Genomic DNA, 16,908 nt, shown 5'->3' on the forward strand with positions numbered 1-16,908 from the left:
ACTTTCTATTTTTAACCAGTCCAGTAGAAGTCATACAGTATTTTAATGCCACTGAGCTCTAAAGTGAAATTGTACACTTTATTGCATAGAGACTACTTGAGACTAATTACTAACTTGAATATGTGTGACTGTATATTAAAAGTTTTAACTGTCTCTCTCTCTCTCATCCTTACTCAGCTGTAGTAAACCTTTGTTGCTCCGGTTCCTGGCCCGTCTTCATGTGGTGAATGAGTCAGACTGTGTGGGGCATGCTATGTCCCTCTCCCAGGCGTTGGATGGAGAGATGGACCTCAGTAAGACCCCTCTGGACCGCAATGCCTGTAGATCACTAGCATTGTTTCTGGAATTTTCTGAAGGTCTGTCTGAACTGGACCTCAGCCACTGCCAGCTCACTGATCACAGCCTAGAGCTGCTGTTCCCACACCTGCATAAAGCAGCTGTCCTGGAGTGAGTATGCTGTGTGTTTGTGTGTGTGTGTGTGTGTGTGTGTGTGTGTGTGTGTGTGTGTGTGTGTGTTAGCTGCAGTTACACTGTGCTCATTGTATTCATAGGTTTGTTCTTTTCCTTAGCCTGAGTCACAATGACATAGGTGACGGTTTAGCTGGAAGAATCTACACGGTCGTTTCTACTAACAGGAACATACAGACAGTTCGGTAGGTTTGTGTATGTGTTTGTACATAGACACTGTATATACTGTATGTATATAGATGGGTATGGAAGTAATGTGTATGTAATGACTGACCTGTTTAATGAAAGTTTGAATATTTTTGTTGTGTCTTCAGACTCCACAACAACAGAATTACTGATATCGAGCCTTTCCGAAAAGACAAGCGCTTCGAGATCTGGCGATGACTGTGGATGAGTGTCCTGTTTTCACACCTCTCCCTAAACAGTATAACGAGGAAAGAATGAAACAAATAATCCTCATTATTCTCCTATTAGTTTTTTATAACATTTATTTTTTGGTTCTGTTGGAACTTTTGTCTGTTCAATTATTTTGAAATTTCATGTCTTGTTAACGTGGTATGTAACAATTTCTATTTTATTTTCAGTGTTTTTTTGAAGGGGTCAGAAGGAAAGAAAAAGTGTGTGTGGTTTCTTTTTTTCTGAATATTAATGATATTTTGACTTCACAATACACATGTTTACCTCGATATCTTACTTCAACATCTTTCTTAATCTAATGTTTTAAAATATACATGTTGATAATTATACAGTCAGTTCATTAGAAAGAAATGAATTAAAGAAAGAAATGCACGACTGACATTGCACACAGCAATATATATATATATATATATATATATATATATATATATATATATATATATATATATATATATATACACACACACACAAACACGCAAAGATCAATCTTTCCCAAGCAAAAGTATTGTATTTTATTTAACTGTGTCTTCAGGTCTTAGTTAGCCAGCGAGCTCACTTAGCATGACACATGAAAAACAGTTTTTCTGAATTATACCTCTCAGAATTAACACACTGAGGCACGCAGCAATAAAGTGAAGAGCTGATTTAATGTCTTTGGTAAGAAAACCTTCTCTGTTAAACGGCCAAAACGCTCATTCTGGTGACAAACAACTTCTTAACATGTCACATAAAACACTTTTCTCAGAAATCGGCGCTGAACCGGCAGCAGTAAGGCGCGCACTCTTAGCCCCTGAGGTAAGACAGACAGCGCCATCTTGTGTAACTATCCGCCATCTTGTGTAACTAACCGACTGAACTTCAGCAAGCAGCAAGCTAGTGTTCACTGGGATACATGGGATATATGTTCACTGAGAGCTTTAAAAAGCATACAAAAATATCAGCTATTTACAACTTCAAATAAAATGCTGTGATTTAAAGCCAACAAACTGTCACGAAACCCGTTAAAACAGACAAAATGTCCATTTTAAGCTCATGTTAGCTAAAATTCATGCTGTGCTAAACTAAACTAATCTGCTCAGTAGCATGTTAGCTAGAAAGCTAACATTTTTGTGGGGAAATGGGTGTAAAAATAAAAACAAAAAGGTCCACTGGAAGAAGTAAACCTTGAGCCTTGAACTTTAACATGTTAGATTTTACACAAAAGAAGTATCTACTCTCTACACCACAGCTTAAATAATATTCGGTAGATTTAATCTTAGGGCGAACCGCTAGTTAGCTGTCTTCTCTTTAAACTGTATAGCTGAAGCGCTGTTTAACGATTTAATTTAATTAAACTACAGAACAGATTTATAACTATGTGTAAAGATAAGGAGAAAAAACATTACTACCTTGAGTTGATGTCCAGCTGTGAATTGCTGCTCCTCCAGTCAGATGGAGCTGTGAGAGAGAGAATGAGCTCCAGCAGGAAAAGATGTTCAGTTGTTTTCCCTGTGGGGGAGGGGCAACTCTCTCTCAGCTCCTCACCTATCACTTCACATACTTATCTTTATTGTTAAAGTTAATACCTAAATCTGATACTGGTTTCCATATAATTTTTATATGATATTATTATTATTATTATTATTATTATTATTATTTCTTGAGATATTGATCTGAATTCTGACACTTAGTGATAAGTTTCAGGCATGATCTCTGTATCTCTATTATGAAGCTCTCTAGTTTGTGTCATGAAGTGCTGGAACCAAATTGTTTTCTGTCCTTGGTATGTGTTGTTTTGAGCTTTCCTAATCACCCCCCCCTTTCACCCCCTCTCTCTTTCGGTACTTCTTCCTCTTATTATCTGGAAGACTAGACGTCTTTAGTTCTTATATCACTCGAACCTACGTAATAGATGTTTTGATTTCATCTGTTACCTGCTCCAATTGACATTTATCAGTCTTTATCAATATTTTGTATGTATACTATGCTTTCTGTATCATTAAACTAAGAAGCTTTCACTGAACAATGGTGTCAGTGTGACTTCTTCCTGAGCTTGGATGAGAGGAAATCAGCCAGCGCAGGGTCCAAATTCTGGTTCTGTGACTGGTATTGGACGAAGAACTTAACACTGGGCCCAGTGGGCCCCAGTCATAGCCCAATAAATACTATATCCTACTTTAATCCTATGTGATATGTGTATGCAGTATTGGTGGATTAGATATAATTAGAAGCGCTTATGAGGCTAAACGTTGTCAACCTGCACAGGGCTTTGAATGTGAGACTGACTGCTCAGAATTTCATAGAGTTAAGAGCCCACGTACAGTCATTCAGGCTTTTAGGGAGTACAGGGACTCAAATATAAAGTTACAGAAGAACTGAGGCAGTTGTTGGCTACTGTGGACACCACACCAATCTCCAGTGGAGCTTGAGCAGGGTTTCTCCAAAATCAATGTCGTTTGTAGCTCACAGCGTGCATCTCTTCTCGTCCACATGATCTCGTCTCTGATGTTTGTGAACATCGTGGGTCCATCCCTTATCATATTATTTCATTCAAATTCATAAATGCATCATATTTATCCTACATAAACTTTTACATTCACTGTAAATGATTTAAAATGGAAAATAATACATTTCAAGGGTGAAGGAATTGCAGGTATTATTGCCTGTTATCGTATTTACAGGACGGTTGATCAATTTAATGCTTTTTTCTCTCTGTTTGTTTATTTATCTATTTAAATGATCACGTTCTTTACCAATTTTTGCATTAGATTGATCTGTTTATATGATCTATTTTGAAGTGAAAATGGCAAACTCTTGTTTGATATGTTTGAACTGGAATTCAGAGGCTGTGCACAGGAAAAGGAAGTGCAGACTCTACTTTCTGAGGAAGGTCAGGTCCTTTAATGTTCACAGTTGTTAGATGTTAGAGATCTTCGACCAGTCTGTGGTGGGTAGTGGATGCTTTTTTGAAGCAATATGCTGAGGAGGTGGCATTAGAGCTGGAGATACAAAAAAAACCCCACTACAAACCGATCAAGAAGGCCGACTTGGCCTTGGGTTGCTCTCACTTAATAAACACGCAGCCATTCTGGACAACAAACGTGTGTGTGTGTGTGTGTGTGTGTGTGTGTGTGTGTGGCACTGCCAAGCTGCCACTGTTGGGCCCTTGAGCAAGGTCCTTAACTCTCTCTGCTCTCAGGGTGCTGGCCCTGTGCTCTGACCACAACTTCCTAACATGCTGGGGTATGCGAAGAAATTGGAAAGCAAAACATGACACAAGAGAAGTTGCTGGTGAAAACATCTGGAAAATGCACCATCCCCTAATAAATTATCTGAAAATACTGATATAAGTGAGAGACCTTAGTAATTGAGTATGGTATATAGTTATTATTTATTTATTTCTGTTATTAATACGTTTTTTTCCCTCCGCTGCCCATACTCCAGTCCAGAAGGTGGCGGTAATGCACCTTAAGTTGGTTTACCACCCGCTATTAAAACCAGAAGAAGAAGCAGAAGTTGAAGAAGAAGAAGAAGAAGAAGAAGAAGAGATCCAGTCCTTAGTATTCATTTCTGGCCTCTGCAGTTCTCTCAAACTTTAACTCTGAATGTAAAGTGGAATGTTACGGCTGAATACACGTGGAGCGTGTTCGAATGAATACTGCGCATGCGCGGAGCGTGTTTGTGCGCGCATGCGCGGAACGAGTTCCAGTGATGGCGGCTGCTCGTGTGGCCCAGAATCATTGAGAAAGTTCTAGATCAGTCTTAATTGACGGAGTGATGAGGCTCTGCTCAGAGTAACTACACCTTCCTACACCTATTCCGACTCACGGTAAGGCTGGGGTTTATACTTCATTACTATTATAATACCGTAACTTAACAAACTAAACCATTTTCAGTGTGTGTGTGTGTGTGTGTGTGTGTGTGTGTGTGAGAGAGAGAGAGAGAGAGGGAGAGAGAGGGAGAAGCAGCATGGTTAATAAAGCTAGCCACAATATAGTGTAAATAGTGTGAATTAAATGTAATTATGAGCTATTATCATTAACTACATTTAGAAAATCTACAGTTGTCATTGAGATGTATTTATGGCAGGCGCAAAAGTTTTAGCACCCATAAGCTCAACGTATCAAGATCCCACATGTGGAGTGTTTGCTTGTTTGCTTGCTTGTTTGTTTTTGTTTGTTTGTTTGTTTGTTTGTTTGTTTTCTTACAAAAACAGGAAGATTACACACTCTATTTCTCTCTGGTATTTACTAGATGTTTGCTGATAATCTTTATTTTGCACTTTCTTGTCCTTTCTGTGATATGCAAAAGAGGCTTGATCTAAATACATATGTGGACATTTGCATATTTAATAAAAATCTAGTAAATCTAGCCGTTTCATATAAGAAAGAAAATATTTGTCACTATGACAACACACCGAGAGGTAAACCCTAACAGAACAGCTTGTTGGAAAAATCATGTATGTATTTATTTATTGATTTTAGTTAGTGTGGTTTATAAAGGAAGGTTTATTAAAGAAACGTACGTGTATATCATAATGACGGCTACATGTCAAGTCATATATGATGTAATTGTGAAGTGGGCGGAGCTTAAAACCTCGTACTTTTCTCTGCTCGTGATTTTGGATGAGTTTTGATTTTGTCAACAGTCATAATTATTTTCTCCGTGTGTGTAGATGGCAGAAGGAAACAGACGTCACCCTCAGAATTTGCAGGGAGTCCTGCGATTGGCTGTTGAAGCTGGCTCCGCCTCCGATGGCCCCACCACAAACGAGTCCATGTCTCAGGAGGTAACTCGGGACTTGAGATTGGAGAAGGTTTAACTGGTGATGCGAGGCTGGTCGATCAGAGAGTTTACAAGAAGGAAACGAAGAACATGTGTTCCTTTTAATTTAGATTGTAAATTAAACGTAGATGTTCGCTGTAATGCGCAACGAAGCTTCAGGCGATCGTTCAGTTTATTCGCAGAGCTGCGTTTTAATTGACGAGTGACGTTTGAAGGTTTAGCACGACTCTGTAAAGAATGATGAATCGGAGCGAGCGACTCGAGTGATTTCTAGTTACACTGTACAAGTATGCTGATCATTTTACAGCATATTTATAGCTTTTGTTTAAATGTGTTGTTGAAGGTTGATTATATATATGTGTGTGTGTGTGTATATGTGTATATGTGTGTGTGTATATATATATATATATATATATATATATATATATATATATATATATTTATTTTTATATTTATATATATATATATATATATATATATATATATATATATATATATATATATAATGTGTGTGTGTGTGTGTGTGTGTGTGTGTGTGTGTGTATAGAGGATCGAGTTCCTGCGGGGAGCCTTGTCCGAGGTGTGTAAGGGTCAGCTGGACGAGGTGGAGCAGATGAAGCAGTGTGTGTCGGTGCTCCTGCAGGACAAGGGAGAAGGACGAGAGGATGAAGAGGTCGAGGACGAGAAAGAGGCGGCGCTGGAGATGCTGTGTGACCTGTGTGACAATCTGGACAACGCAAGAGGTGTGTGTGTGAGAGAGAGATTAAATCTGCTTGAATGTATGTGACAGGTTTATATGAGTGTTTGTGTGTGTGTGTTGCAGACCTAATGAAGCTGGGCGGGCTGGAAGTGTGTGTGTCTCGATGTTTGTGTCACACTGAGGCAGGTGTACGGTGGCGAGCGGCTGAGCTGTTGGCCTGCTGTGCTCAGAACATGCCCGAGGTGCAGCTGTACTTGCTCCAGCAGGGGGCGCTACACACACTGCTGCATCTCACTGACCACGACACACACCCCACTGTGCGTGTCAAAGCACTCTACGCTGTGTCCTGTGAGTCTCTCTCACACACACACACATATCGTCACTGTATGAGGTTTAGTTATCTGGATAAAATTCTGACTCTTCACCTTCTAACTACAGGCCTTGTGCGGGAACAAGAAGTGGGGCTGCGTGACTTCCTGTCACATGACGGATTTTCTGTGCTGATGAGGGGGATGCAGTCGGACTGTGAGAAACTGCGGACCAAATCGGCCTTCCTGCTGCTCAACCTGCTGACCAGCCACCCCGATCACAGAGGTGTGTGTGTGTGTATGTGTGTGTGTGTTTATTATGAGGATGCCATCACATTCTCCCCTCCCCCTCTCTCAGATACAGTGTTGTGTATGGGGATGGTACAGCAGTTGGTAGCAGTTCTGCGTTCTCCACACTCCTCTGAACATGAGCACGTACTTGGCGTCCTCTGCTGGTCAGTGCATGTTACTGCATCCTCTCTCTTTCTCTTTCTCACACGCACACAGACAGAAATGTGTGTATATAAATTTCAAATTCTATAAAAGTAAAATACTTGCTATGGATATATCATCAGAATAATGATTTTACATCCATTCATTCAGCTATTTTTATTATTTATTTATTTACTAATTTATTTACTTATCTGCTTGCTTATTTGTTCATATATTGACTTGCCTGCTTGCTTATTTATTTTATTTACAGTGACTTGTGACTGGAATTGATCAGATTTGTCTGAATAACAAATGCACACACACACACACGCTTCCTGTCAGGATTTTTGTGTTCTCTTAGCGTGAGTCTTCAAAGTTAAATTTAATTATTGGTAAACAAGTATTTCAAAGCAAATCAAAAACTAAACAATGCTGCGTGCAGAAGTATTCAACCCGGTTCTGGTATTAAACCCCCCCCATGGTTCCAGAAGCTCTAGATGAAAGATATTCTCTTAACAAGGACATGATTGACTTATCATGACTTAAAGGCCATCACCTTTAAATATTTTTTAAAAATGTAAAAAAAAAAATAATGAACAAAAGCCACCTTAGTTGAACTGTCAGTGAAGAGACCTTTCGATCTGGAGGAAAGGAGTGAAAATGAAGACTAAGTAGGTTAAAGATAAGATACATCTTATAATTTAGTAACATGGTGTAAAATTACGGTATATCTAAGAGGTTGGACATCCCAATAAGCACTGTTGGATCAACAGTGAGGAAGTGCGAACTGCATCACACCACCCTAGCACTACCTAGAGAAGGTTCTCTCTCAACACTCACAAACTCGACACCCACACTAGTACAGGATGGAGACTGGTGAGGGAAGCCACAGCGAGGCCAATAGTCGCTCTGAAGGTGCACCTCTCGAATATTTCAAGAGCTTGGTGTAGTGTAAGTGAAGACTGTATGGGAGGCGTGGCTAAAAACAGCCCGCTGTGATTACAAACAAAAAAGTGATCGTTCTACAGAAAGGGTGGGAATTCCCAAACAGTGCAGAGCTGGTATTAAATGAACCCCCTGAAGCTGTTACTGTAGCAAAAAGTGGTTCTGCCACGTACCAATCTGACGGGGCTGAATACTTATACAAACAGCATTTAAAATTTTTGTAAAAATGTGCTAAGTAATGAGTGTGTGTCATTTGTAATCCAGATGACCCTTCTGACTTTTAAGGGTTTTTTTTGTCATGTCGTCGCCAGATAACAAAAGTTGTTTGTGATCTTGTGATGTGATATCTGCCTAGTCAAATAGACGGATAGATGGATGGATGGCGGTACTTTTGATCCCGAAGTGAAAATTTGGGAGAACATATAATTAACTGTCACACAGTTACCCGAAGCTCAGGTTTGAATCCACGACCTCGGGGCTGTAAGACCGTGACTAAATATATGAAGAATAATAAGTTGTGACCATGAGGGGGGAAAAAACCTTTCATTATCTCAACATAATTATTAATTATCTATAACAACTTTTTTTTTTTATCTTGAGATTACATGAAGAAAAGAAAAATAACACATGGCACATTGTGTGTGTGTGTTTTAATATGAATCCAATTATTTGGGCTGAGAATCCTTATTGTCAATACTGTCCTATGTGTGTAATGATGATGATGGTGTGAGTGTGTGTGTGTGTGCAGTCTGGTAGAGGACAGTGAGAGGGGTGTGTGTGACTGTAGAGATCCATCTCTGGGTCTTGAGGAGCTGCTGAACCAGAGGATACGGGACCTACAGGGTCGAGAGGAGAGCCAGGTACACTCATCTCTTCCTTATGACTCATTACCACATCCTGTTATTTATATATATATATATATATATATATATTAGTACACAGTATCTCACAAAGGTGAGTACACCCCTCACATTTTTGTAAATATTTGATTATATCTTTTCATGTGACAACACTGAAGAAATGACACTTTGCTACAATGTAAAGTAGTGAGTGTACAGCTTGTGTAACAGTGTAAATTTGCTGTCACCTCAAAATAACTCAACACACAGACATTAATGTCTAAACCACTGGCAACAAAAGTGAGTACACCCCTAAGTGAAGATGTCCAAATTGGGCCCAAAGTGTCAATATTTTGTGTGGCCACCATTATTTTCCAGCACTGCCTTAACCCTCTTGGGCATGGAGTTCACCAGAGCTTCACAGGTTGCCACTGGAGTCCTCTTCCACTCCTCCATGATGACATCACGGAGCTGGTGGATGTTAGAGACCTTGTGCTCCTCCACCTTCCGTTTGAGGATGTAAAGTGTGAGGTTTCTTGGTTGGGGAGTTTAGAAAGCAGTGTTTAATGGTGCTGCAAAACTGTAAACACCCATCGCTGAAGTATGTCTAGTTGTTCAGGTGGCGCGTACTGATGTTTCTAAACACGTCCTCATTAGAGATCTCCTTCAGAATTACATGTGAAGGTATATCCTATGTGTGTGTGAGTGTATGAGAGTGTGTGTGAGGACCGAGAAGAAGAAATGCTTTGAAATTGGAGACATCTGGTATAAAAGGCTCGACACAAAGCACGGGGTGTAGGAGAAAGCAGAGATCCCGACCTGCCGACTCAGCTGAGCTCCAGGCTTCATGGCAGGTGGACAGTGTAGTTGAGGAAGGTGGTAGAATGGTCACACAGGGCAGTGCATTGGCCAGCGAGAATCCTGGAAATGACCTGGAGAAAGCTGGTATGGTCATGGAATATATTGGAACTGTTCTAGAGATTGCTGATGTGGGTGTGGTGTTATGGTGGTGAGGAATAGCATTGGGACTGCTGCTGTGAAGATAAAAAGAGTAGTGTTGCTGTTTCGATGTACTCTTAAGAAGACGTCGGTCATCTCTTGGACGAGACTTTTGGAAAAAAGTTGTCGGTGTTGCTGATTTTGTTGCTGATGTCTCTTCCAGACATATATTTTTAATGTTGGTATCAAAGCTACAAAGATGTGATGCTACTTTGAAGAAACTGAACCAACAAAATAGATTTATGGCACCAAAATTATGTAAAGAAAAAGAAGACAAACGCCTTTAAAAGTTAAAGAATCAAATGTTGAAGTCACTTCACAGCTGTCCTGTTCTGTCTTTCCTCTTTATGCAAAATCTAAGAGTAGGAACTTTTAATCTCAGAGACAGGAATAGACGAGTTGTACTTGCCTAATTCATTAAACAAAATAATATTGGTGTATTTATTATTATTATTTTTTTTTACAGGAAACCCATAGTGATAGACAATGAGACAGAATGGGGATGTGGTGCGAAGACTAAATCTTTCTTAGTCGCAGATCAAATTTTAGTGCTGAAGTAGCAATATATTTTCAGAAAGGTTAGGAGCAAGTATCAGACAAAGCGCCGAGTTAGAACAGGGTTGAGTTTTAATGGTAAAAGCAGAAATCGGAGGAACAGGATTTCTTTTTGTAAATGTTTATGCGTCGAATATAGGCCACAAGCTAGTGAAAATGGTTTCTAAATTGGCACAGCATGCCAGTAACCCCACTATAGTAAAGGGTGGTGGTTGGAACAGCACTAGATATTTTACATTAGATAGGAACAAATGTGTAAGTGTGTGTGTGTTTTTTTTTTTTTTTGTTTTTTTTTTTTTTTTGTTTTTTTTCTTTTCCCCCCAGCACATGGGTTGGGCACAGTAGATTTTATGTTGTCCAACAACACAAAGGCCAAGTTGCACTTGGGCACATGGTGGGAGGATGGAAAAACACAGTAAAACCATACACAAAAAAAGCAGTAGCAAAGGGCACCAGTTAAAGAATCAAATGGAAAGAGAGATAACAATACTGGAAAATTAAGGAATTGCTAAGGATGGCACAGAGAAGAGGAACACGTTAGAAGTAAAGAAGGCAGCACCATGTTCCTATCTTCATGAGCAGGGGCCCTCATCAGAGCCCAAATCTTTAACATGAAAGATTCATTGATGCCCCAACCTCCTAATTCTTCAGCCAGGAATAGATAACCAGACCTGTACCTAAGGCAGCACATTACAACAAGAACACCAGCTGAAACAAGGAAGATTGTAATAAACCTTTATAAGAAACTGTACTGAGCGAATTTCATCGAGCCACAATGCAGGGAGGAGCTACAAAAACTAAGGACATTGAGCACCAAGAACTAGCTATTGTGGTACACCAGCTTTCAACTGGGCGAGCACGGGGAATTGATTGGACTTCCATTGGAATTTTATTAAACGTTTATGCCAAACTTTGGAAACAGATTTGTATGTTTTTTAAATGGTCTATTAATAATGAGGAATTACCCACTAGTTGCACAAGAGCAGTTTTGCCCCTTCTTCCTAAAAAAAAAAAAAAGAAGGGGGAATTAACTTTTGCAAAAAAAACAAAAAAAAAAACCACTGGAGGCCTGTGGCATGTACATACTAGCGAATCCTATTAAATGATCAAATGATAGACTGACAGGACATATAAACACATTTATAAAAGCAAACCAAACGTGCCTGGACACACGATAATGGATCCTTCTTATACATGATTGAACTGTGTGAGATCTCAAATAGACACACGGTGCATATCGACTCCAAAATACCCATTCTGTGCCAGAGAGGAAACGCTAGACCATGGGCGTTAGCTGGACTGTTGGTCATCTGGGACTGAGCCATGCATTTTATTTTCCTTGCATGTGAGGGCTAGTTGCTTAAAAAATGTGAAAAGTGAACAAAAAGTTGGATTTATTATAAAACCTGCCTCGGGGGTTATCACTGGTTGCAGGACGACCCGACTGATAAAATATCAAACTTTTTGGCTATCTAACACGAGACTAGGCTAATTTGGTGTCGCCAGCCAAGGGGAGGCACAGCTAAGCTCTCGTTGTCTGGGTTTAGCTCATACAGTGCCAAAGTACGTTATCTGTCCTTATGTTCTGCTCATATCATGTTCACGAACTCAACCCATTTACTGGTCTAAAAAAAAAAATCGGCATATATCCATTCTTCCTCACACTAACTGTGAGTTAGCCTTTGGTAGAATTGAGAGACCGTCAGCCAATAAGACCCGAGTGTTTCCACGTTTTCCTGTAAACCCTGTCTGATTGGTTTTGCCTCCTTTCACTGAAGATATAAAATATAGTACCTCCATCTTCTTTTACTGACCGTTCAGTTACGTAGAGACAAACCGCTCCAAGTGGAGAATTATTCAGGGATAAAAGAAAAAATCTTCGGGACTACAGCCCCCAATGCCCAGGTCAAGTTACGACCCTGTGCTAGACCACTATTTTTAAGCTCTGTTAGACTAGCAGCAATGTTCAATACACTGAGAGCTTCAATCAGTCTTTCCAGGAATTTTGCGATCGCAAGAATTAATGCAAAATGAATCAACTCCCACAATACTCGCAGGAGCTTTCAATTTTTCTAAATTACAGCAGATTTTCCTCAGATTTGGGCCGAGACTCGTCATGTGCCGCCATCACAACTCGCATTCAGCCAATGATTCAGTCTTTGATTCACGTACGTCGAACATGAGTACAGCTAAAAGGTCTCATTTACCAACAAACCTCACTGTGAAAGACAGTGCAAAACTATTTCGTGCAATTGCAGTGTCGCTAATTCAAGTAGTTTTCCCGGGGGGAAAAAGCACCAAAAAATCTTGAGTTGCATCACAAATTTTGCAAAAATGCCACAGCACAGTTGAGAGTTTTTGGCTACAACAATCACAAGAAAAAAAAAACCTCCACGAAATCCTGCATGGACTGTTCAGTGTGGATAGTTTTACTGTATAAGTTTTATAGATATGTATTTGTGTTTGGAAAGGAAGATAAAAAGTCTCTCTCTGTCTCTCTCTCATCAGGAGGAGGTGGAGTTTTGTGAGCGATTGCGAGCGGCTTGTTTCCGATCTCAGCCTCAGGAGGATAACGTGATGGATCGCTGAGTTCCTATTGGGCAACATAAATCAATGCCATGCAGCGATTGGCCAGCGTGAAGGACGCTCCCTGACAGAAAAGAGACTGAGAAAAGACAAGTGCTTGCTTAACTTAACACACACATTTGTCTCACATTTCATTTCTTACATAGCTTGTGTTTTACAAGACCTGTGTTTATGGACTTAAATTTCACGTACAAATTGTACGTTCTGCTTATAACGTGGCTAAAAAAAATAAATAAATAATCCATGTTTTGCCCATTCACACATGCACTGCACACTGTAAGTCCAAGAAGTGAGTTAAAATGCATTATTTATTTATATTATGTTTTTGATTCTTCCTGGTCTGACTGGTTCCACACACCCGTACTGTCGTATCAGTGTAGATCCGGGTTTAGATTTTAATCACAGTCATTTACAATGAGCCAGTGGTTAGCTACACTGAAATCTGATCGCTAAAGGTCACTGTTGTGTTCACCAAGTGCTGAACAATAGCATCAGTTAAAATCCAAACCACAACGCAACAAAATGTAAAGGAAATAAAATAAAACAATAAAGAGTAGGACAAGAAACAGAAGGCTCGTGTTCCACGGTGGGTAAGTGTTCAAATGTTTAAACTGTATTTAAAACACTTTCATGACCTCGTTTGTAGTTCCATGCTAAAGATGATGGGTATGTCAGAAATCGTGTGTGTGTGTGCGCGCACGCGCGCGCGTGTGTGTGCTCGCGTGTGCTCTGAGCGTTTAGGTTAATTCAGAAAAGAAAGATTGCAGGATCAGAACTGGACAAGCAAAACACAGGGACGAAGCAAAAAAAAAAAAACAACACTCCCCTGAAATATTTACACATGCAAACAACAAACAAAAAGGAGCATCCAGTGACCGGTGAGGGTAAACAAATACTGTGGAAATGGGGGGAAAAAAGAACAGGAAACAATGACCATATAAAAAAATTTCCTAGGACAGACGGGCAAGTGGCTGTACATATTATGAAGGGACAACAATGACAAAATCGTGATGTGATATGATGGTGTTTGTTTGAGAATTTATTAATGAAATGATGGTAAGACAATGATGACTTTGTGTTTGTTTCTTCAGGTAGCTTTCCTTCCAGTAGTTTGATCACAGCAACTGATATTCTGTGTTACTAAAAATTCTCTTCAGAGAGAAATAAATAAATAGAGAAAGAGATCCAGCAAGAAAAAATTACAACAGGAATGATGCCTTAGAAAGGACGTGGTGAAGCCATGAAGCGTGTGGTTGTCGTGGAAAATCACCTTAGCCAAAATAAAAATCTCTGAGTCCAGGGGTTTAAGATGCCAAAAATCAGACTCTTAATGAAGAATTATAAAAGCTGAGAAGTCTGCAGACCATCTGATGAGTACAATCAATGTTCATGCTTTTATACAGTACTAAAGCAATGATCTAATTAGGCTGGGTTTCCACATTTTTTCTTTTGATCACATTTCTGATGACTCGCCACAATTATGTTTCTTTCTTCATATCCATAAATGGGGTGCAAGTTCAGTCAGCTTATTTTTAAAGAACCTGAGCTACCACAGAACTTGAACTACCACAAGTGAAGTGTGAAAAGCTTAGGTGCAAGTTCCAGGCATTGCAGTTGTACATACAACACAGTAAGTACACTCAACATGGTAACAGAGTGCACAGCATACATAAAACGATATAGAATACAGGATTACAGCAGACTATACAATTACAGAATACAGTGCACATAAATAACCATGTACAGTATAATGCTCTGAATATACAATGTAGAACATACAATAATGAGACAATGTCCATTGTAAAAAATGCTATACAAATAAAATTTTATTGAATAACATACAGCACAGTACATATTACACAATATACAATACAGATAGATGCAAGTGATCTTGTATGCATGGTATGTAGTATAGACTGATGTTGGTATGGAGTGATTGGAGTACATTTGAGTCCAGTGAATAAGTGTTCAGGTCCTTGGGTATGGGTGTTCTCAACAGTTTAGTAACCTGATGGTCTGTTGGAAAAGCTGTCCCTCAATTTGCTGGTGCGGGTTCTGATGCTGTGATACTGTCTACCAGATGGTAGCAATGAGAACAGTGCATGACTTGGATGGTCTTTAATGATGCCCCGAGCTTTCCTCATATACCGCCTGGTGTAGATGTCCTGGAGGGAGGGAAGCTCACCTCCAACTATGTGCTGAGATGTACGTACTACTCTCTGCAGCTCATTTCAGTTGAGGGCTGTACTGTTTCCATACCAGACGGTGATGCAGCCAGACAGGATGCTCTCCACAGTGCATGTGTAGAACGATCTGAGGATGCTGGAGCTCATCCCAAACTTCTTCAGACGTCTTAGGAAGAAGAGCCACTGGCGTTTACTACGGTCTCTGTATGGACAGACCATGTTAAGCCATCGGAGACGTGGACCCCGAGAAACTTGAAGCTGCTGACCCTTTCAACTGGTACTCTGTTGATTGTGATGGGGCTGGGCTTTCTGTCCTGTCTCCTAAAGTCCACCATGAGCTCCTTGGTCTTGTTGATTTTTAGAGAGAGGTTGGTCTCCTGGCACCAGTGTGTTAGAGAACATAACTCTTGTCTATAGGCCATTTCGGCATCCTCTGTGATCAGGCTTACCACTGTTGTGTCGTCAGCAAATTTGACAATGACGTTGGAGCTGTGGGTGGCCACACAGTCATGTATGTACAACGAGTACAGGTGTGGGCTGAGAACACAGCCCTGCGGAGCTCTGGTATTAAGGGTCAGTGGTGAGGAGATGTTGTTGCCCATTTTGACCACCTGGCATCTACATGACAGAAAGTCCAAAACCCAGCTGAACAGCGAGCTGTTTAAGCCCAGAGCCCGGAGCTTAACGTCAAGTTTGGAGGGCACTATGGTGTTGAATGCTGAGCTGTAGTCCACAAACAACATTCTTGCTGGTGACTAAACCATTTTCAGGGAGGAGAGAGGAGATATTTGGCAAGATTCTTTCATGAAATTGCATGTTTTTGTGATCATCTTTAAACTCTCAGGCATACAAGCTGAAGCTGTAATATATATATATATATATATATATATATATATATATATAAATTACTCATAGAGTAGGGGCCTTTATATATAGCATAACTACTGCATTTAGTGGGGCCCCCTGGGCATTGGGGGCCCTTATAATTGTCACCGCCTTTCACCCCACTCACGACGGCCCTGCCCGAAAGTTTCCCCCACTACATTGTAGTCGGTGCAGGATGCCAGCTTGAACAGGGTGAGAACCGGTGGTCGGTGGCGACCTGCGATGGGCGCAGCTCTCCAACACTACCTCCCCATGGGCAGGGCAGTTCAGTTCTTACTATCCCATTATATTTATTACTGAGATGTTTCGACAAGAATGTAAAGATAAATAACAAATGACATACCTAGTATTGTTTTCTGCTACAAAAAGTCCAACTGTAACATTATGAAAAAATTGTTTGTTTTCAAATAAATATGAAGTATTTCAGTAAGAAATATACATTTTTTGGCAGCTCGCGCCACGGCGTGTGACAACGGGTTGTTTATATCTCCATGGTAACGACCTGAGTACGCGCACTTGCCCATGCCCATGGGCTTCAGCATGCTTGGAGCCCTATCAGACAAGCAGCTGCTCCATTCTGAACTCGTCCTCTGATATTTCCTACAACTGCAATTATTTGTGAAATTAAAATGAAAGTAAGCTAATCAATCTCATTTAATTGTCTCAACACTTTCTCCATTTTACAAAGATTTGAGGACATGCAAAAGAGCCACAATTTGCCATATACACAAAATTATGTATTGAAATGGCTCAAGGGCAGATTTCGTTTGCCATACCAAAACTTATGTGACAATTTGTTTTTTTTTAAAGGATGACATCACCAC

General features: G+C 40.1%; 1 protein-coding gene and 1 long non-coding RNA gene across 2 annotated transcripts; both read left to right on the top strand.

Annotated features, from left to right (window-relative positions):
- Positions 1-322: 322 nt before the first annotated feature.
- On the top strand, positions 323-1,241 carry LOC128615642 (uncharacterized). Its single transcript, XR_008387243.1, has 3 exons — positions 323-447; positions 570-653; positions 783-1,241. It is a non-coding gene; the product is annotated as an uncharacterized LOC128615642 (long non-coding RNA).
- Positions 1,242-4,385: 3,144 nt separating this feature from the next.
- hspbp1 (HSPA (heat shock 70kDa) binding protein, cytoplasmic cochaperone 1) lies at positions 4,386-13,272 on the top strand. The gene is made up of 8 exons (XM_053637814.1): positions 4,386-4,693; positions 5,540-5,653; positions 6,197-6,392; positions 6,473-6,697; positions 6,788-6,943; positions 7,016-7,112; positions 8,783-8,894; positions 12,936-13,272. The coding sequence occupies exons 2-8, from the start codon at positions 5,540-5,542 to the stop codon at positions 13,014-13,016; spliced, it is 981 nt and encodes a 326-aa protein (XP_053493789.1). The 5' UTR covers positions 4,386-4,693; the 3' UTR covers positions 13,017-13,272.
- The last annotated feature ends 3,636 nt before the right edge of the window (positions 13,273-16,908 follow it).

This window comes from Ictalurus furcatus, chromosome 12 (assembly GCF_023375685.1).
Source record: "Ictalurus furcatus strain D&B chromosome 12, Billie_1.0, whole genome shotgun sequence".
Classification (NCBI taxonomy): domain Eukaryota; kingdom Metazoa; phylum Chordata; class Actinopteri; order Siluriformes; family Ictaluridae; genus Ictalurus; species Ictalurus furcatus.